Source organism: Sinocyclocheilus grahami, unplaced genomic scaffold (genome assembly GCF_001515645.1).
Source record: "Sinocyclocheilus grahami isolate Dianchi unplaced genomic scaffold, SAMN03320097.WGS_v1.1 scaffold1185.1, whole genome shotgun sequence".
NCBI lineage: Eukaryota > Metazoa > Chordata > Actinopteri > Cypriniformes > Cyprinidae > Sinocyclocheilus > Sinocyclocheilus grahami.
The window spans coordinates 334654-353838 of NW_015506364.1; the positions used below are offsets into that span (position 1 = coordinate 334654).

At 36.6% G+C, this 19185-nt stretch overlaps 2 protein-coding genes, 1 long non-coding RNA gene and 1 pseudogene across 4 annotated transcripts in view; 1 reads left to right on the forward strand and 3 right to left on the reverse strand.

The window, feature by feature from the left end:
• rtn4a (reticulon 4a) overlaps positions 1–3247 on the reverse strand; it is a 19542-nt gene extending 16295 nt beyond the window's left edge. Inside the window, exon 1 of one of the 2 annotated variants that reach the window (XM_016253470.1) lies at positions 3078–3247. In XM_016253470.1, coding sequence (XP_016108956.1) covers positions 3078–3150 — 73 coding nt within the window. In that variant the 5' untranslated portion in view covers positions 3151–3247. Of the gene's footprint in view, positions 1–1500; positions 1596–3077 lie in introns of those variants that run through there. The other variant, XM_016253471.1, reaches the window with a different exon arrangement.
• An 8187-nt stretch (positions 3248–11434) lies between these two features.
• On the forward strand, positions 11435–12863 carry LOC107567735 (ubiquitin-40S ribosomal protein S27a). Its single transcript, XM_016253472.1, has 6 exons — positions 11435–11503; positions 11607–11671; positions 12038–12092; positions 12166–12251; positions 12350–12481; positions 12612–12863. Exons 2-6 carry the CDS (start codon positions 11624–11626, stop codon positions 12759–12761), a joined length of 471 nt encoding a protein of 156 aa, XP_016108958.1. The 5' UTR covers positions 11435–11503; positions 11607–11623; the 3' UTR covers positions 12762–12863.
• Positions 12864–13759: 896 nt separating this feature from the next.
• On the reverse strand, positions 13760–16038 carry LOC107567732 (uncharacterized). The gene is made up of 4 exons (XR_001606674.1): positions 15890–16038; positions 14387–14551; positions 14162–14294; positions 13760–14036 (listed from the first exon to the last, which is right to left on the reverse strand). It is a non-coding gene; the product is annotated as an uncharacterized lncRNA (long non-coding RNA).
• A 154-nt stretch (positions 16039–16192) lies between these two features.
• Positions 16193–19185, reverse strand: part of LOC107567727 (translation initiation factor IF-2, mitochondrial-like) — a 6857-nt pseudogene continuing 3864 nt past the window's right edge.

The following is a 19185-nucleotide window of genomic DNA, read 5'->3' on the forward strand; positions in this document are numbered from 1 at the left end:
GCGATTATGGTAAGGGCCGTTACATTTCCGACGAGTGCTTGCGGTGTTCGGCCAATCACAATGCACTGGGTCAGCTGGCCAATCAGAGCAGACTGCGCTTGTCGGAAGGAGGGACTTTGTAGAAAACTAAGTGTTTGAGAGAGGCGGGGCATAGAGGACCTACAATAATGTACAGTATTTGAAAAATAATGTGTTTTTTGAACATTAAAGCATGTCAGCATAATCTGTTACACCAAATAATGATCTTTAAAAAAGGATCATATGACCCCTTTAAAGAAAATAAACTTTATATATTCAAAATTGCTGAATGTAAACACATTAAATTGTGCTATATTATAATAAATCATTTAAATGTATACACACAACTTCTTAAAATATTACTTTATACAACATTGCTGAATTTTAACACTTATTATTAAACTCTTATAATGTATTTATTGCATAAAATATTATTATAGTAACTCTGCACAGCAATTCAATTCCCCATTTAAATTTCCCATTCATTATACTCTTCGTTGCAAGCATAAAGATAAACCAACATTTGGTTTCATACAGTTTAGGTACTTCAGTCAATTGTACAGTCAGGCAGTTATTCAGCAATCCATCAGATCAGCCGAAATAAAGCTATATGAATACCTGGCCTTTTTTTTTTTTTTTTAAGGTTTACTTTGAAATATGTTGATTGCACAAATGCAGGAACGTTTCAATAGCTGCCAAGCATTTAAAACAGTTTTTTGGGGGGAGGGTAAAGGCTTGGACAGAATACAGATCTTAATCAGAAAATGATGTGCATGCTCAGTTTTTAAGTAGCTGAAGAATGGTGGCTTCCCAGATGAGCATATGGAACAGATGATTTCAATATACAAATTATGTGACCACACTGAACATCAAAACTCCATTCGGAAACAAAATATCTCATGCACACACTAAACAAGGACACCATGCCCTGTTTCACAGGACTTTACAGCAAACCTAGTCTGCTCGTGCTGAGGGAGGATAAAAATAGAACACAACCCTCAGTCAGTCAAGGACCCTTCAATAATTAAAACTAATCTAATATATCTGATCAGAGTTGATGGCAAACCAGCATGCGGCATCTTCTCACTGCATTTCTAAAGACAAATATCATCCATCCAAAAAGCCAATGCATTTAATCAATAACTCAGAATCACGTGGGCTTGTTAATGCTGCCATTCCTCTTGTACTCTCGCCCTTGCATAAGCTTATCGAAACAGTATTAATGCGTCACATAATCGAAGATCAAGGCATAATGCATACGTATCTGCTCATAAATATTAATATTAATGTGTAGTTATAATGCACGCCTGGAAATACGGTAAGTCCTTCGGCCTTACAAGACTAAAAACTGCATTTTATCATCATGATTTCATCCTAAATCATCGACAGTGCGCGTAAACACAAATTGAAGTGTAAATGCGCATAAATCAAATGTGACGCATGGAGGAAGGACGCAATTACAGAGCGTCCTCACTGACTAACCTTGTTTGGAATCCATCTCGCTCATCTGCGGTCGGACAGCCAGGGCCAAGAACACACGGGAAGCACGCCGCACCAATGACAAGCGGCAGTTCCGGTCGAATTTGATGGCAGTTCCGGTCGAACGAACGGATCGGCTTCAAAATAAAAGTCTACCAACTCTCAGTCATACGCAGTGTTTGCTCAAACAATAATTGAAATATCGGTGACAGTGACATTTATTAAATAAATAAATAAACAAACGTTTGACCAGCTGACTTTGTTTTAACTAAATACAAAAGGTTGTGGCCAGAATTTATTAATGCTATTGAAATACGTCTCAGTATTTATTGGTTTTAAAAAGGTAATATTAAGTATTATTAGAATTTAAAATACCCGTTTTCTATTTTAATACATTTTAAAATGTCATTTATTCCTGTGATCAACGCTGAGTTTTCAGCATCATTACTGCAGTCAGTCACATGATCCTTCAGAAATAATTCTAATATGATGATTTGGTGCTCAAGAAATATTACTTATTCTTATCAATGATGGAAAAAAAAAAAGTTGTGCTGCTTAATATTTTTGTAGAAACAGTGATACTTCCCCCCCCCCAGGATTCATCGATGAATAGAAAGTTCAAAAGAACTTCTATTTGAAGAGAAAAAAAAAAAGTTGCATCCTTGTCACATTTGATCGATTTAATGTGTTCTTTGCTGAACAAATGTAGAATATTAAAAAATTATTTGACTGCAAACCTTTGAACAGATGTGCATATTAAATGTTTAACATTAACTGTCATTGCAGCAGAAATATCTAGAATGAATATATTAGCCTCAGGTGCTCAACTAAAGATAACCAGTTATTGTATAACGTTTCCTTAAAACTGAATAAAATTCAATTGGAACTCATGGGAGGCAAAATGACAAATCTAGACTCAAAATAAGCACAGCTCACCTTATCCTATAGTCAGGCACACTGTAGGTGTCTATCCAGGAAACCCTTTCATAAGCCAGCATTCAGGGTTCACAAAAGTTCAGATCAGACATCACCCTTCATTAAATGTTCCCAGCTTGATTTCATTGCCACAATAAGTGCCAACGTGCATAAACAATTTAAAGAGCATTGCCTCCCCTTCCAAGAATATCTACAACACAACGACAAAGTGCTTAATGATGCCAACACACAAAAAAATTATTATAAACAAATTGTTGCTTAAAGCTCCTCATGTTGCAATGACTCCTCAAGGCGCTGCGAATGACTCCGACACGCTGCATCATATTTTCTTTAACTTTTCAAAAATGCACTGAATTCAGATTATGCAGTCAGTTCAACATTCTGTGCAGCAAACAGGCAGTTTGCCAAGAGAATTCTCTGGCAGAAGGATACATGCTTGCCGTTGTAATATGCTTTGTAATCAAGACACCCAGACCATTTACTCAGCGCAACTAGAACATTCGCTCCCCCAAACACCTTTGCAAGCAAAACCTCAAAACCGAACTTACTCAGAGCTATACCTAACAACACTTATGAACAAAGCAAGCAGAAAAACCGCCTCTTCAGTCCATTTTCAGGCTTTTTAGGGCAAAACAAGAATGTACCCTGTTCTTTCCAGTGCTTTATCTCCATCCCTGAGGCCGTCGCAGAAGGCGTGTTATCTGAATTGGCGTGCATCAGTCATACATTCCAGTCGGCAGAAGAGGTGATCGGGGGTGAGGAAGGTGGCACGAGTCTCTGGCTGGGGCAGGACAGGACTGAAGGGTAGCGAGAGGCACTACGGCTCTCCTAGCAGAACTGCCCAATCACGTTCTGCAAAGGCCAGCACTGCTGAGGTCAGCTGACCACATTCACTGCTGAACGCTGTGTACTAGTAACATGAGGTTTTAGCACAACATCAGCTGTGTCGCTCTACAAACCGGGCACCGTTTGTGTTCCTCATACACAGAGTTTCATTTTCGAAATGCATTATTAATAATAACTTGATGTGGATGTACTTTTTGGCCTGTCCTCAGTGTTCCTATGAGCAAATGCGCACATTCTGAATAAAAATGAATACCGTATTGGCCCGAATATAAGACGGCCCCCCTTTTTCCAGATGCACCTTTTGGAAAAAGGTTTTTTAAAAACCAAATCTTGTTTTTTCCTCAGTAAACACATTTTGTCTTCAATTATTTTCATATTGCATATTTTTCCTATTTTAATTTTTGTTTTGAAAGTATGGTAAAAACTGGTAAAATGTACCAACAATCACATTTTAAAAATATACACTTTTTGATATACCATTAAAAAAAAAAAACAGGTATCCCATCTGAATTAGGACATTTAGGCTATCCGTTCTAATAGTAGCCTACCAAAATCTTATTAACAGTAGAAGTTAAATCTTACTGTAGTCTTCAAATCTGGGTACTGTCTTACGGTTTAAAATCACAAAGGGAGTTTGGTCCCATCAGGCTAACGTGACAGTCACGACTCATGCAGCTGTAAGCTTTTCTTATTCTTTCGTTTTTTTCTCACGATCTTTACAAAACGCATTACATTACGTATTTCATGGCACACTCGTTTTATGCGTATTTGGCGCCACCTATTGTTGTGGGTGTATTATTGACACGTCAAAGTCTAGACCCTGAATATAAGACGACCGCAATTTTTTTCCAAGAAAAAAACATTGTCTTATATTCGGGTCAACACGGTATATGGATATAAAAGCGAGAATTTTTTTGTAGAAACTTTTACATTTAAGAGCATCACATTTTCTTTACAGAAACATCAAGCACCATTATTATTACTAGAGGTCGACCGATGTATCGGTTTTGCTGATTAATCGGCACCGATAGTTGATTGCTGGAACTATCGGTTATCGACAAAAATCCATGCCGATAGTTTTCCGGGTTGCGTCCATTGCTGGAGCGGCTGAGAAGGGTCTGCTGTCATTACACTGTGCGAGAGCAGCCTCTAGTGGTTGAAATCACTGACAGCACGTGCTATATATGTTTAGACACGTGATACTGCACGCTGAACAGAGCGGGAAACTTCAGACGGGGATTTAAATGCAGCCGACAGAAAATCCTGCCGCGCCACTGAGCGCCATTCACATAGTTTTCCTTTAAATTACATTTTATCGGTCCCGAATCGTTGTTAATGTACATGATGAATTGTGTATTGTGCATAAACAGTGAAAAGGGGCGGTTCGGCGACGCACAAGCACCTCCTTGCGTGCAATGTTACGCGCCTGATTAGGGGCGTGGTATGCAAGTTTGCGGGTATTTTATTGGGTGAGCGGAGAAAACGGGGCGGGGCAGCTGTGACTACATGCTTTCTCTTCCTGAGCGAAAGTGTGGAAAATGGCTGAGTGATGCTTTTCAAATAGTTTTAAAATTCACAGCGGTTTGAAAATGCGCTGATGAGCTTACCTTTGTTCCTATATGTAAATGATAATTATATGTTCTTAATTTATGTCATATGTAGCCTAGCTATTGTTTAATCATCAATATATTAGTAGTCAACATTTGAAGTGGATCAAAAAAGTTCATCAAAGTTGTCCTAAGACAAGAACACATTTTGGTTTTATATTTTAGGACAACTTTGATGAAATGTTTTGATCCACTTCAAATGCTGACTACTGTATATATATATATATACACACACAAACAAATTAAACGTGATATGATACAAAACATGAATTAAAAAAAGAGATACAAATCATAAACATACAAAAAATATATCTCTAAAGGTTCGATAGGCTGTTTAAGATTTTTTTCTGACTATTATTTTATATTTCATCTCAGGCTTTATAGGATTAAGGCTGTTCTGCTATGCGCCCGAAATTTCTGAACATTGTGTACTTGGAACACATATGTAATGTAAATGCTATCTTTGTCACACATGCAACACAACAAAGGAATCCAGGTGGATCCAGTGAACTGAGCCATCTAGTGAAATTACAAATTAATTTATACCCTCATGATATCCCAATAGATATGTCTCGGGTCTTTCCTTTAGTGCGAGTGAAAACTGTAAGTCTGATCACTTGAAAAATGTATAGTGCACTTAAAACCCTTAACAAAAGCAATATGAATAGTGATGCAAGTCTTAGCAAGCACTACTATGGTCAAAAATGGCACAAATTGTGAGCTACTGATCATCAGCTGTTTTAACACATTAAGTTGATCTTTTAAGACTTATTGATATTATTGCAGATTCTGGTGAGTCAGTGCGTGTCTGCTGGGCAGATGTCATCATCTGTCCTCTGTGCTGTAAAAAGGAGACAAAGGCATATTTGAGAGATGGTTTGTCCTCTCCAGATACAGCAGTCTCCATTGTCATCCAAGTGCCAATGGGGAAGCAAAGTGCCACAGCAGTTCTGCAGGGTCTTTGTGCTGCGCTGGAGACATGGCTGACTGATATGATAACCTGCCCTTTGCCTATGATTGATTAATCGTAGAGATGTTTGGTGCACATCTTCTAATCTGGCCTTCTAGTTCTTTCTAATAGTATTTTCTAGTTTTTTTGGTTTATGCAAAAAAGACAAATCCATCTTATGTAAGAGAAAGGATGAAATAATATATCTTTGGATCGCAGAACAAAACCATTATACAGTTAAAAGATTAGCTTTAATCACCTTACTCAAGTTGCTGATTCATGTAGCAGTTATCTTGAAATCCATAACAGTGAGTCAATGGAGTGCAATACTTATTTCCCAGAACACAGAGTGCAATCATCTTAGTCATATAAGCAGGGAAAAAAGGGAGTCTCCCAGAGCTTTCTTAAACATTCGCAGTCATCATGATCTTTGATTGTTTCATTCATCTTTGATTCATTGTAATTTATATAATAATTTGTGTTATGTTCTAATTAAGCAATCAAGGTCACTTGTAGGCACTCAGTGTCACACAATATTCTGGATAAAGGGGCGGTTTCCCAGACAGCGTTTAAATAAAGCCAGGAGTAGGCTTAATCTAGAATAGTTAATCATAAAATGGCTTTCTGAAACACAGATTAAGAACAAATTACTAACACATGGACTATGGAGTCCTGAACTATAATAAACCAGATTAAAACCAATTTTGAATTAGCATGACAGAGGTTGCCTTTAAATGTAATGAACCAAAGCTTAAAATTGTATGGAACTGAGAAGCAAACCCAAGGAAACAACGGAAGCAGAAAAAAGGACTACAATTCAAAAAACTTTCCTGAACAAGAGGAAACTTTTTAAAGCAAGCAAAATAAACTGCACACATCAGCTGTGGAATAAAAGAAAAGAAATGCCTAGACATTTGTTTGTAGTTAATTATTGCATACATTCTTGCAATTAGTTGTTGTTGTCATTTATTATGTTATACATAAAGCAGCTATTATACTGAACAAAATTATAAACGCAAAACACTTTTGTTTTTGCCCCCATTTCTCATGAGCTGAACTCAAAGATCTAAGACTTTTTCTATGTACACAAAAGGCCTATTTCTCTCAAATATTGTTCACAAATCTGTCTAAATCTGTGTTAGTGAGCACTTCTCCTTTGCCGAGATAATCCATCCACCTCTCACAGGTGTGGCATATCAAGATGCTGATTAGACAGCATGATTATTGCACAGGTGTGCCTTAGGCTGGCCACAATAAAAGGTCACTCTAAAATGTGCAGTTTTATCACACAGTCACAGATGTCGCAAGTTCTGAGGGAGCATGCAATTGGCATGCTGACTGCAGGAATGTCCACCAGAGCTGTTGCCCGTGAATTGAATGTTCATTTCTCTACCATAAGTTGTCTCCAAAGGCGGTTCAGAGAATGTGGCAGTACATCCAACAGGCCTCACAACCGCAGACCACGTGTAACCACACCAGCCCAAGACCTCCACATCCAGCATCTTCACCTCCAAGATCATCTGAGACCAGCCACCTTGTTGAGCCATTCATCTACGACCATCACCTCATGTTGCAGCATGATAATGCACGGCCCCATGTTGCAAGGATCTGTACACAATTCCTGGAAGCTGAAAACATCCCAGTTCTTGCATGGCCAGCATACTCACCGGATATGTCACCCATTGAGCATGTTTGGGATGCTCTGGATCGGCGTATACGACAGCATGTTCCAGTTCCTGCCAATATCCAGCAACTTCGCACAGCCATTGAAGAGGAGTGGACCAACGTTCCACAGGCCACAATCAACAACCTGATCAACTCTATGCGAAGGAGATGTGTTGCACTGCGTGAGGCAAATGGTGGTCACACCAGACACTGACTGGTTTTCGGACCCCCCTGGACACACCAATACAGTAAAACTGCACATTTTAGAGTGGCCTTTTATTGTGGCCAGCCTAAGGCACACCTGTGCAATAATCATTCTGTCTAATCAGCATCTTGATATGCCACACCTGTGAGGTGGATGGATTATCTCGGCAAAGGAAAAGTGCTCACTAACACAGATTTAGACAGATTTGTGAACAATATTTGAGACAAATAGGCCTTTTGTGTACTTAGAAAAAGTCTTAGATCTTTGAGTTCAGCTCATGACAAATGGGGGCAAAAACAAAAGTGTTGCGTTTATAATTTTGTTCAGTGTATATATATAGAGAGAGAGAGAGAGATAGAGAGAGAGAGAGTTATGTTCCGAATTATTGACACCCTATGATCAAAAAGGGTTGTGAAAATAAATATGTAATGTTAATCCTTTTGATTTTTCTAAATAAATAAAAATCACAAAAATCTAACTTTTCAACATCACATTATGAAAATATTTGTTTTTCTCTAATACACATTGGCCACAATTATTTATACCCCTAGAAATTATTATGAGTAAAATATCTTGTCAGGTGTGTTCCAAATAAAAGATCAAAATGATTAACGGTGCAGATTTATTTTAACAGGCTTCTTTGTTCATATTTACCAAGGGTGCCAATATTCTTTTATTTGATATATATTAAATTGTGAATCTGAGACTATTTAAAACCATGACATAGAAAGAAGATTTCTGTTAATCTGGTTTAGAGGGCCATTTGAGTCTAGGACTAGAATTAATCTGTCTGGGAAACTGTCCCTTAGTGTTTAAAGGGATAGTTCACCCAAATTCTATCATCATTTACTCACCTCCACTTGTTCCAAACATGTATGCGCTTTTTTTCTCTTCTGTTCAAAAGACATATACTTTTCATCTTCTGCACAAAATAATATATTTTGAAGAATGTTGCTAACTAAACAGTTGACAGTAGCCATTGACTTCCATTGTATATATATTTTTTCCATATATAGAAGTCAATATGGTACCTTCAACTGTTTGGTTAGCAACATTCTTCAAAATATATTCTTCTGTGCTCAATAGAAGAAAGAAACTGATAGAAGTTTGGAACAACATAATGGGTGAGTAAATGTTGACACAATTTTAATTCTTGGGTGAACTATCCCTTTAACGGCAAATTTCCATAAAAACCTGATTATAAGCAAATCAGTTAAATGTCATCCTTACACTGGTCCCTGAAATGTAAACTGTCAAAAGTAGAATAGGGAGGAAGATATTGTGGCTCCATCTCTCTGTCAAGATATTTCAGGAGGTTTCTTTGATCAGGGTGTTTTGCGGGTTTGTTGTTCCAAATTTGGAAGAAGAATCTGGCTCGTATTTATGTGGAATTTGCAGGGCAATGAACTGTGATCTTCACTCACTTACAGCAGGGGTGTGGCTTCACATGGCAACAAACAGCACTCACATATGCAAACAATCTCTTATCACATTGCACAAGCTTATCCGTCTAAATTCTTTATTCCTATAGATATAAACAACCCAATCATAACATTAGTAATGGCTTAGGGGATTTCATCAGGAACTGCCTTGTTGATAGAAATCAGACTCATTATAATTGGTGAGATGTTAATACACTGAATGTTCATACATCATATCCTAAATTTGAAATGAAAATTAAATCGTGTTTTAAAAGCTAAAGAACATTGAACGTTCTGTTATTATTTACTCGCCCTCATAATTTTTTTGTTATTGTTACTAAAACTATCCATCTTGGGGAACTGAAATATAGCTGAAATCAAATCAAATATAAATATTAGATAAAACAAACAAAGGTAAATGTTCTTATGGTACAAGGCTAACTGAAATAAAATGTTTAAGTTAAAGTGCTGAAAAATACTAAAACTAAAATTGAAATAAAAATGTCTGAAGATTTTTCAAACACTATCTTTATGTGATATATATTAGTGTTGAAGTACTCGAGACTATTCTTGGTCTTGAGACCGGTCTTAAGACCATTTTTTGATGGTCTTTGTCTTGTCTCGGTCGCATTTGCGTACACATGCAGCTTTTTACTTCTCAATATGTTAACTGATGGACTGGAGTGCAAGGTGTGGATCACTTGTGGATTATTGTGATGTATTTATCAGATGTTTGGACTCTCATTCTGACGGCACCCATTCACTGCAGAGGATCCATTGGTGAGACAGTGATGTAATGATACATTTCCCCAAATCTGTTCTGATGAATAAACAAACACGTCAATATCTTGGATGGCCTGAGGGTGAGCACATTTTATGCAAATTTCATTTTTTTTAGGTGAACTATTCCTGAAGCACGAGTTTCAACGTGTGAGTGTGTACGTTTTATCTAGTGAAAATATGCAATGCATCCCATCTAGCTCTTTGTAACTTTCATCTGGCGTTATCCTTTGTCTGATAGTATTCATAGACTCATAAATAGTGCATGCGCTCTGCTCTCTCATGTCAGATCTACAACTCCAACGCTGCTGTTTAGATCTGGCTCCACCCTTATTCCTCAGCTGTGTTCTGTATCTACTTGCTCCTTCCCCCTGGGCACTTATCACAGGCGGAGACGGTCCTGTTTTTGGAACACTACGTGTCGTGGCACACACAATTTGTAGGCTTGCACTGGCTGCTTTCTTCACGGAGCAACTCTATAACGTAGCACCTAGATGTCAACAGTAATCACTCATGCCTGCGGAGTAGTCTCGTATCTAAAGGCCATTGCATAATTGTGTGTAAATGGTGTGTTGACGTCTATGGGAGCATACTATTCAGAAACACACCACACTCATCCAGCTCTGGATGCACAACTACAAAACGCTCAATTTCCTCATTCTGCTTCTGCACTGCAAAATATTTGATTTTTGGCAGTGAGAGATGCCGCAACAGCCATGTTATGCACAGGCTGTTGCCTCTGCTTACAAAATCAAGATTACACAATCTTCACATAAGAATTGCTGTGCAGTTAATTGGGTAAACTGGCAAAAGACCATATGCTTAAACAAGGGCTGGAAAGGATGCATTATGTAATGCGACAAAGAGGAAGAAAAACCTTGGCACGCTTGTCAGGAGGACTTTGTCGGACATTGCATGCATGCATGTGAAAGAGGTTTAAGCCCAGAGAAAGCATCAAGTGACCACAGTGAGTCAACTGAATACATTTTCATTTCTGGTGCACAACTCTCAAATCCTCTATGTAGGCTATAGCGCCCCTGTTGTACATTTCTGCCACACACTCAACAATCACAAGATATGAATTCCAAAATAGCACCTGAGCAGTAAACAGCACTTAAGCAGTAAAGTTTTTCGTTAGTAGTAGTAATAATAATAATAATAATAATAATACAATACCACTCATTAAAAAACAAGAGATTTTAATTATTCCATGAGGCAAAACTGTTCTGAGGAAACAGACTTCTTATAATGTGAAGTTTTAGCTGTATAAATACACATTTATCAGTCGACATATGTTTGAATCTTCAGACACTGTAATGTGTTCAGTATCATAACAAAATCGATTTTAACAGCTTAATAAAATATAAATACAATATTATATAGTTAGCCGTTATATGTTAATGATTAAAATAACGGCTTCTATACTACTAATTAAAAACAAAAAACATTTTCAAAAACTGTTAAATACAATAACTCACTTGTGTTGTTTTTTCTTCTTCTTCTCTTCAGGCAGTTCGTCGGGCAGCCTTACAGCGCCGAAGAGCACGTTGTTCCGTTTCCAGGACCCTTTTCGATTTCCGCCATCTTAGAGCTGGTGGTGAGTTACTGTTACGAACGAATAATAGCGAAATAAATGTGATATTCGTACATATAAATCCCTTAAAATGTGCTAGAAACATTCACCTCTGTTTTATACACAGGTGGATTGAACATCAAGATGCAGATTTTCGTGAAAACCCTCACGGGGAAAACCATCACCCTCGAGGTGAGGCGCAGACGAGCCGCGTTAACGTTACACAGCTTTGACTTTGAGGGACTAATAATCTTCCATTATACTACAACCTCTCAATTCACAGCTATATTAATAAATTGTTGGTGCCAATTACAGTGTAAGCATTTGCCGTTTGTTAACTACCAACCTACAGATAAAATAGATATTAGATTAAATTCAAAAGCATCAAAACGTTACACAAAGGAGAAAAAAAAAACGCTACAAATATTAGAAACTTAAAATAAAAATGTAACAATTGCCATTGGTCTTCTATACATTTGAAGTGCTTAAATAGCTATTGGTTTAAGTGCAGTTTACTGTTATTTAAGACGAATCTCAACTAACCTTAATGTGTTCTAGGTTGAGCCCTCTGATACCATTGAAAATGTCAAGGCTAAGATTCAAGACAAGGAAGGTAAGTTGTCTTTTTTTTAGCAGCATTGCACACATCATGACAAAATACTGACTGTAGCATGTGTTGAGTGCAGGAATCCCTCCTGATCAGCAGAGGCTGATCTTTGCTGGTAAACAGCTGGAGGACGGACGCACCCTCTCCGACTACAACATTCAGAAGGTCAGTGACTAATGGTACAGTCATACAGAATTGAAGCTTTCTTGCTTTTCCAATCGTATAATATACTTCAACTAACTTCGTTGCGATCGTTCATCCAGGAGTCCACACTTCATCTAGTGCTGAGATTGCGTGGTGGTGCTAAGAAGAGGAAGAAGAAGTCCTACACCACCCCCAAGAAGAACAAGCACAAGAGAAAGAAGGTCAAGCTCGCTGTGCTGAAATACTACAAGGTCAGTTACAATCAGTGCCATTCATCTGCTATACTCATTCTTTTTTTTAGCCAGCTGCATGTGTTCTGTGTTCTGTGTTCAGCTTTGGGAGGCACCGGTATGATTTTAGGATGTCTGTCTTGATCCTCAGGTTGATGAGAACGGCAAGATCCACCGGCTGCGCCGCGAGTGTCCAGCAGATGAGTGTGGAGCCGGGGTGTTCATGGCCAGCCACTTTGACCGTCATTACTGCGGGAAGTGCTGCCTGACTTACTGCTTCAACAAACCAGAGGACAAGTGAAGTACGGTCCTGACGACATGCTCTTGTGTAACGCAGGAGATCGTCTGTTCTGGAGTTTGTACTTTGTAAATAAAGTTGTGGCCTGCCACATTCAAAAATTCATCTCTTGAGTCTTAATTTCACTTTTTGGGGTTTTAAACTTATTAGGCATTCAAATTATTATGCTAAAGTGATATGTTGGATAAAATTATCAATGGTAAGTGATCATGTAAAAATAAAAATAAACACTTATGATTCTTGATAACCGGACATGCGGGATACAAAGTCTATTTTAGGAGTATTCTTATTTTGAAAATAAAAATACATATATTTATGTTATGTATATGTTTTTAAAGCTGACGAGTTCTTCAGGGTTTACACTTTTTAATTACCAATGAATGTAGAATTTCTAATTGATACATTTTCTAGTCATTTGTCACGGTTTTTCCCCTTCAGAAGTAGATATGTTCCTTATAAAATGCCCATGACTTAAGATTTCATAAATTTTTGTAACTTGTACACTTGAGTTTTTCAGTTCTAGAAATCACACTTACATTTTTCATAAATCCAGGTTTTCCAAATTTGGGAACCCTAGTTCTTAAAAATGACAGCTGTTGAGGGAACAAACTAAAATAGGAAAGATGGTGTCAGCTTATATCTTGATTTTGAGCTCTCTTAACTTTTGTACCTTCCCTACCTACCTTAAAGATGATCTGTGTATGGTGTTTTTTGCCCTGTATCCCAGGAATTGAATTTCCATCTTGACAATAATTTTTAAATATATATTTAATGTACTGCTTAATGTTTTACGAAAACTAGTTTGTGCGAAATCAGTTTAAATTGATGAAATATGCATGAAGTAGGATGAAAATCATGACACTTTTCAAAGAACATTTTTTTTTAAATTGTGAGACTTCCCTCATTTTCTTTACATTATAAGATACATTATGTACACTTATTTTAGTCCTGATATCTAGAGTCAAAATGAAGACAATGAAATGTTACTGTTTTTTTTTTAAATTATCTGTTGGTGACGGTGTAGCTGTGCTATAGCCAATTTTGTTTTATAAATGTGCATGCATACTATAGAGCATAGTATACTGATGTGCCAAATGCAGTCCGTTAAAATCCCGGATCCCAGGATATTTTCAGTTTGATCTCAGATTCACTGTAACAAATGATTTCATCCCCAGGTTTGTATTCCAAGTTCTTCGTTATCTAGAGAAAGGCCACATTCCATACCTGTCTTTACTGCCAGAACTTCATCCTTCAGATGTTTCAGTGTTGTCACGGATCCTGAAGGAGAATACAAATGCATGAAAAAACATGAAATATTAAAACCGTTAAACATTACAAGAGCATGCATTTAACAGAAAAACACCCAAGCTGCACAACTGTGGCATTTATCAGCACTGGCTTACCTTCCCAGAGAATATTTCTCCCTTGAATAAATCTGAATTTCATCTTTTTGTCCGGTTGGCCTCAGCTCCATTTAACACATTTTACTATGTGTATGTTTCACTGCAGGAAAGTCTGTATATATTATATCTAGGCCTGGGAAGGGAAGCATGACTGGTGAAGCTAAATTATCAACCTTTAATAGAACAAATAGAGTTTAAAATCAACAATATTAAAGTTAAACTCACCAATTATATTTTCCTCTGTGGTCGGGGGCAGTTTGCTGCTCAGGTCGTCTTTGAGTTCATCTATGAGTTTGTAGATGACTCTGTGTAATTTTAAGGGAATTCCCTTCTTTGCAGCCATCTGCTGAACCGATTTATTTGCAGCGACATTGAACCCGCATATGGTGCCTGAACAATGAGGGGGGTAAATGAAAATGAAAAATGAAAACAATAGCTGTTCATTTAAGGGCTGTAAATCAGTGGTTGCCAACCCTTTTTGACTTCAAGGTTCCCTGCTATCAAGGATATTTGAAAGTCCTTAAGCTATTTCTGCTGTAATTACAAAGCTGCTCAAACTTTCATACTTACAGAAACTGAAATTTACAGAGTGGCAATATCATAAAAATATATAAATATAAATAATTAAATTCCATGACTCTACAAGTTTCAATAACTGAATGTTATTCATAATTTATTAATTTTTTATTACTAATATATTTCCACTTTTCTATAACTACTAAAGTCTAATTTATGACTTTTCCCATCCTTCGTGACTGCTTTTTTATTATTTTACTCACAAATAGCGATTTCTACTCTTTAAAACATTTTAGAGCCTGCAACTAGTACAATTTTATTCATTATACACATTTCCATGACTTTTTAAGATTTTATTAATTTCCATGATTTTTTCCAAGTCTAGAAATAACACTAAAATTTCATCATATATCCACTTATTTGATCAAAATTGTTGGTAAAATGTATTGGTACAAACAACAATACTGTGAAATATTATTACAATTTAAAATTTCAGTTTGAATATAAGTTAAAATCATTCTGATTTGCTGCTCAAAAAACAATTCTTATTAATAACAAATGCTAAAAATGATTTTTGCTGCTTAATATTTTTGTAGAAACTGAAACGTTGCTGTTCAAGAGTTTGGGGTAAGATTTAAAAAAAAAGAAATTAATACTTTTATTCAGCAAGGAGCATTAAATTGATCAAAAGTGACACTAAAGAAATTCATAATGTTATAACAGTTTCCTATTTCAAATAAATTCCGTTTTCTTTCTATTAATTTCACTTTCTATTCATCAAAGAATCCTGAAAAAAATGTATCCCAGCTTCCACAAGAATTAAGCAGCACAACTGCTTTTAACATTGATAATGAGAAATGTTTCTTGAAATCAGCATATTAGAATGATTTCTGAAAGATCATGTGACACCGAAGTCTGGAGTAATGATGCTGAAAATTTGCATTTGCAAAAAGCTTTGCGTCAGGAATAAATAACATTTAAAATATATTAGAATCAAACAGAAAATAGCTATTTTAAATAGTAATAATATTTCACAATATTACTGTATTTTTGATCAAATAAGTGCAGCCTTGGTGAGCGTAAGAGAATTTTCAAAAACATTTAAAAATCTTACTGATTTCAAATATTTGACTAGTAGTGTATAACATATATCATAAAAAATGCTACAAAGTGTATAATATGGCTCTCTAAAAGCACAAGCTTATAAGATACCTCTGATTCCACCTTCAGGATCTCCTCACCAGCAGAGGGAAGATCTTTCCAACCCATGATCTCCACAGGGATGCTGGGTCCGGCCTCACTCACGGCCTGATTATACTCATCAAACATGAAGCGCACTTTAGCCCAGCACTTTCCTGCCACCAGCGTTACAGCCCTTCCTCAGAGTGCCGCGCTGGATGATGGCTGTGGTAACCGGCCTGTGGAAACATAACAGCTGATGGAAAGACTCTTATGATCTAATATCAAGTGTAGTCCTTATGAATCTCTGACACTGTAGGGATGTCTCGTTTACACTCACCCTTTGCATTTGTCTGTGCGGCTCTCGATGACCATCCCCTCCACCAGGCCTGTGGGGTCGCCCTTCAGCTCCAGGACCTCTGCCAGTGTCACCGTGGCTTCAGCCAGCTCTAATAAATTGTCCCCCTGCAGAGAAATCTGCATTCTTAGTGGTTTTGAGATATTGAGCTTCAAATTTTTTTGCATTCCATATACAGTACTTTATAGATAGAACACATCACATAATGTAAATAAGTTGTCACAGAATAAGTATGTGAATAACTCAGTTTTGACAAAAATGTCAGATAGAACCTTATAATTCCAAGGTGACGAAATCCAAAAATATTTGAAAACCTAATCCATGACAAAAAAAATAAAAATTTTTTAAGAGTGTCATTGTATTAGATGCTAAAATACTTGTAAAATATAAATACATGTATTTTAAAGAGATAAAGCACAAACACACTTTTCATGTCAAATGTATTTCCTCAATTTTTTTATCATTATTAATATTATTTCTACTTCTGATTAGTCTGCTAGAACTAACCTCATATTTCCAGAAATCACTTTGACACCACTTGGTTCAAATTCATAACAACAAATGGCTTGAAAATGACTTGAAAATGTGAAATTAGTTATTCACCATGCTGGTTGGTTTGATATTATTTGCTATTATGTGACTATTGATGTTATCCCATACCATTTTTTAAGAGAGGTATAAGAGTCTGAGGGCAGCTGAACTGAACAGGAGACAGACTCATTTCATCACAAAATTGCTTTACTTAGCACTTACGATGCCAAAAACGGACAGAAATGATTGCTTGTTTTCAAGAAAACTACTACTTGTCTTAAGTTACCCTAAGAGACCCAAGCTTTGATATTCAGGATGTATTATTTTTTTCAACATGTTTTTAGGAAACCATGGGTTATAAAAATCAAAATTTGCATTGGGGTATGTTTATTTATTTTTGATACAAAAAGTGAATATTTTGAATTCACAATACAATTTAGCTACAAATGCAAATGCATGATATATTTCAGCCATTGAGGATTGAGTCATGACATTTTCTGACCATTTAAATACTGTAATAAATATTCATATCAATAGTAATATATGTCAATATCATATTCATATCTAGTAATTTTAATACCACTTAATTAAAAAAAAATATTCATTGTTATATTAATGGGACGAAATAATAACAAAACAGCACAGAAAACAAAAAAAATGTTTTGTATCATTAATTCAATAGGCTCCAGAGCTGCTTTTTTCTACACTTATAAAAATGGTCTCTAATAATGTATGTATGTTCAGAATTTCATTGCATTTAAGCCTTTTCCCAACACTAGACATATAGAAATAAACTTAAAAAATATGATTAGATGCCAAATACTGTATATAAAATCACATGCCAAATACTGTAACTATTTGTGATGTATATAAATCGATACATTTGTTCCAAAAGTGTTGAGAACTGTGTCAGTGCCAAGTGTTTGTAGCGAATTAGCTCATGGGAAATATGAATAATTAACCATAACTAATTATGATTAATTATTAATATTTTAGATCCACTGTAGATATTTAGCTGACCACTCAGGGTCAACCGTCTTGTCAATTCTAAGAACGTTAATTTCCTGGTTAAAGGAAATAACTTTCTTACTGTACAATTCTATAAGTTTGTAACGTAAATCTGCATGATTATTGACTCCGGTTATGAGTAAACACAATAGTATATACAAGTAAGGTTTTATTAACTACATAAACACTTAAACTAGTCTAACATACTACATAAACACATTAAGCCGGTCTAACATACACATACACACACACACACATACAGTTGGTATAGGAAAGGGTTAAAGTTTAGCACTAAAGAAAGACACATAAGGAATGACATTTATGGAACCATTTTGCATATTCAGCAGATCTAAAACCTGAGGGAAAACGTCAGATTCTTAGTTCAAACAAACCTTGTAAAAAGGTGTAACTGATACTTAATGCATCAATGAAATCGACTCAGTTTGATACTTGCGTATGTCTGAAAAAGATTCCTGATGCAATCTTAAGGCCCCAAGATCTTGCTGAAGTTGGTTGATGAAAAAGAGCTAGTTTGAGTCAGAATCACTTGATGAATAAAAAGGACTAGGCCGGAGCCTGGCACGAGCTTTGGTATCCTGGAGCGTTTCTCACATCTTCATCTTAGCATCTCACTGAACCACCGAACAGGGCGGGTCACATGGAGTGTGGCCTTTAAAGCCTGCAGAGATTCAAGCCTCTCAAGATGGGCTTGCCCAATGGGGAAGTCCGGAATCTCAAGCGGGAGTTCTGCGTTTTTATGGCCCTTTGTCTCTAAGCATGGTATTTTGCATATGTAATTCGCTGGAGTGTTGAGGCACAAATTAGTACCGATTCTTAGAACATCAATATGTTGCAGAGGTATCAGCATGTAATATGCACTCTCAGTTAGATCATCCGAAGACGAATTCATAGATACTAGACATGGTAGAGTTACTTATATGAATGAGTGGTTTATCGTAAGCATGAATAAAAATAGTCTATAATACAACAGATTAAATACAACACAGCAATAATATACACAATGGCCTGAAGAAAATGGGTGTTCATTCAAAGAAGGTTTTCCTATGAATTAATTAGTAGAAAAGTCAGTTTCTCCTGTGCATTTGTGCCTTTCTTATGAGGAAAATGAGGGAGTTTATCCCCTGCATTCCTTTTAGGCCATAAAACCAGTGATATCAGCATTGGTTACCATGGAACCAGAGGCCTGTTCTGCCTTTCTGAGGTGTTAGGTGCATTTCGGGGGAAGGGTCCATAGACCCTCGTAATTGGCCATTTGGTTAGGTGATGGGGAGTTCGATATTATTTGTTAAATATAACAAAAAGTTGTGTGTCTGATTGGTCCAAATGCTACATAATTCCCCCCTTTCGAACGTTGTTGTCCATAGAATAGACAACAACGAGCGATGTAAAGGTGCAGAACAATCGAACACAC

Excerpts from the sequence above, each read along its gene's own strand:
- LOC107567735 (XM_016253472.1), top strand. The coding sequence starts at position 11,624 with ATGCAGATTTTCGTGAAAACCCTCACGGGGAAAACCATCACCCTCGAG. Across the intron at positions 12,252-12,349 it reads CCGACTACAACATTCAGAAG|GAGTCCACACTTCATCTAGT; the intron begins GTCAGTGACTAA and ends TCGTTCATCCAG. Across the intron at positions 12,482-12,611 it reads CTGTGCTGAAATACTACAAG|GTTGATGAGAACGGCAAGAT; the intron begins GTCAGTTACAAT and ends CTTGATCCTCAG.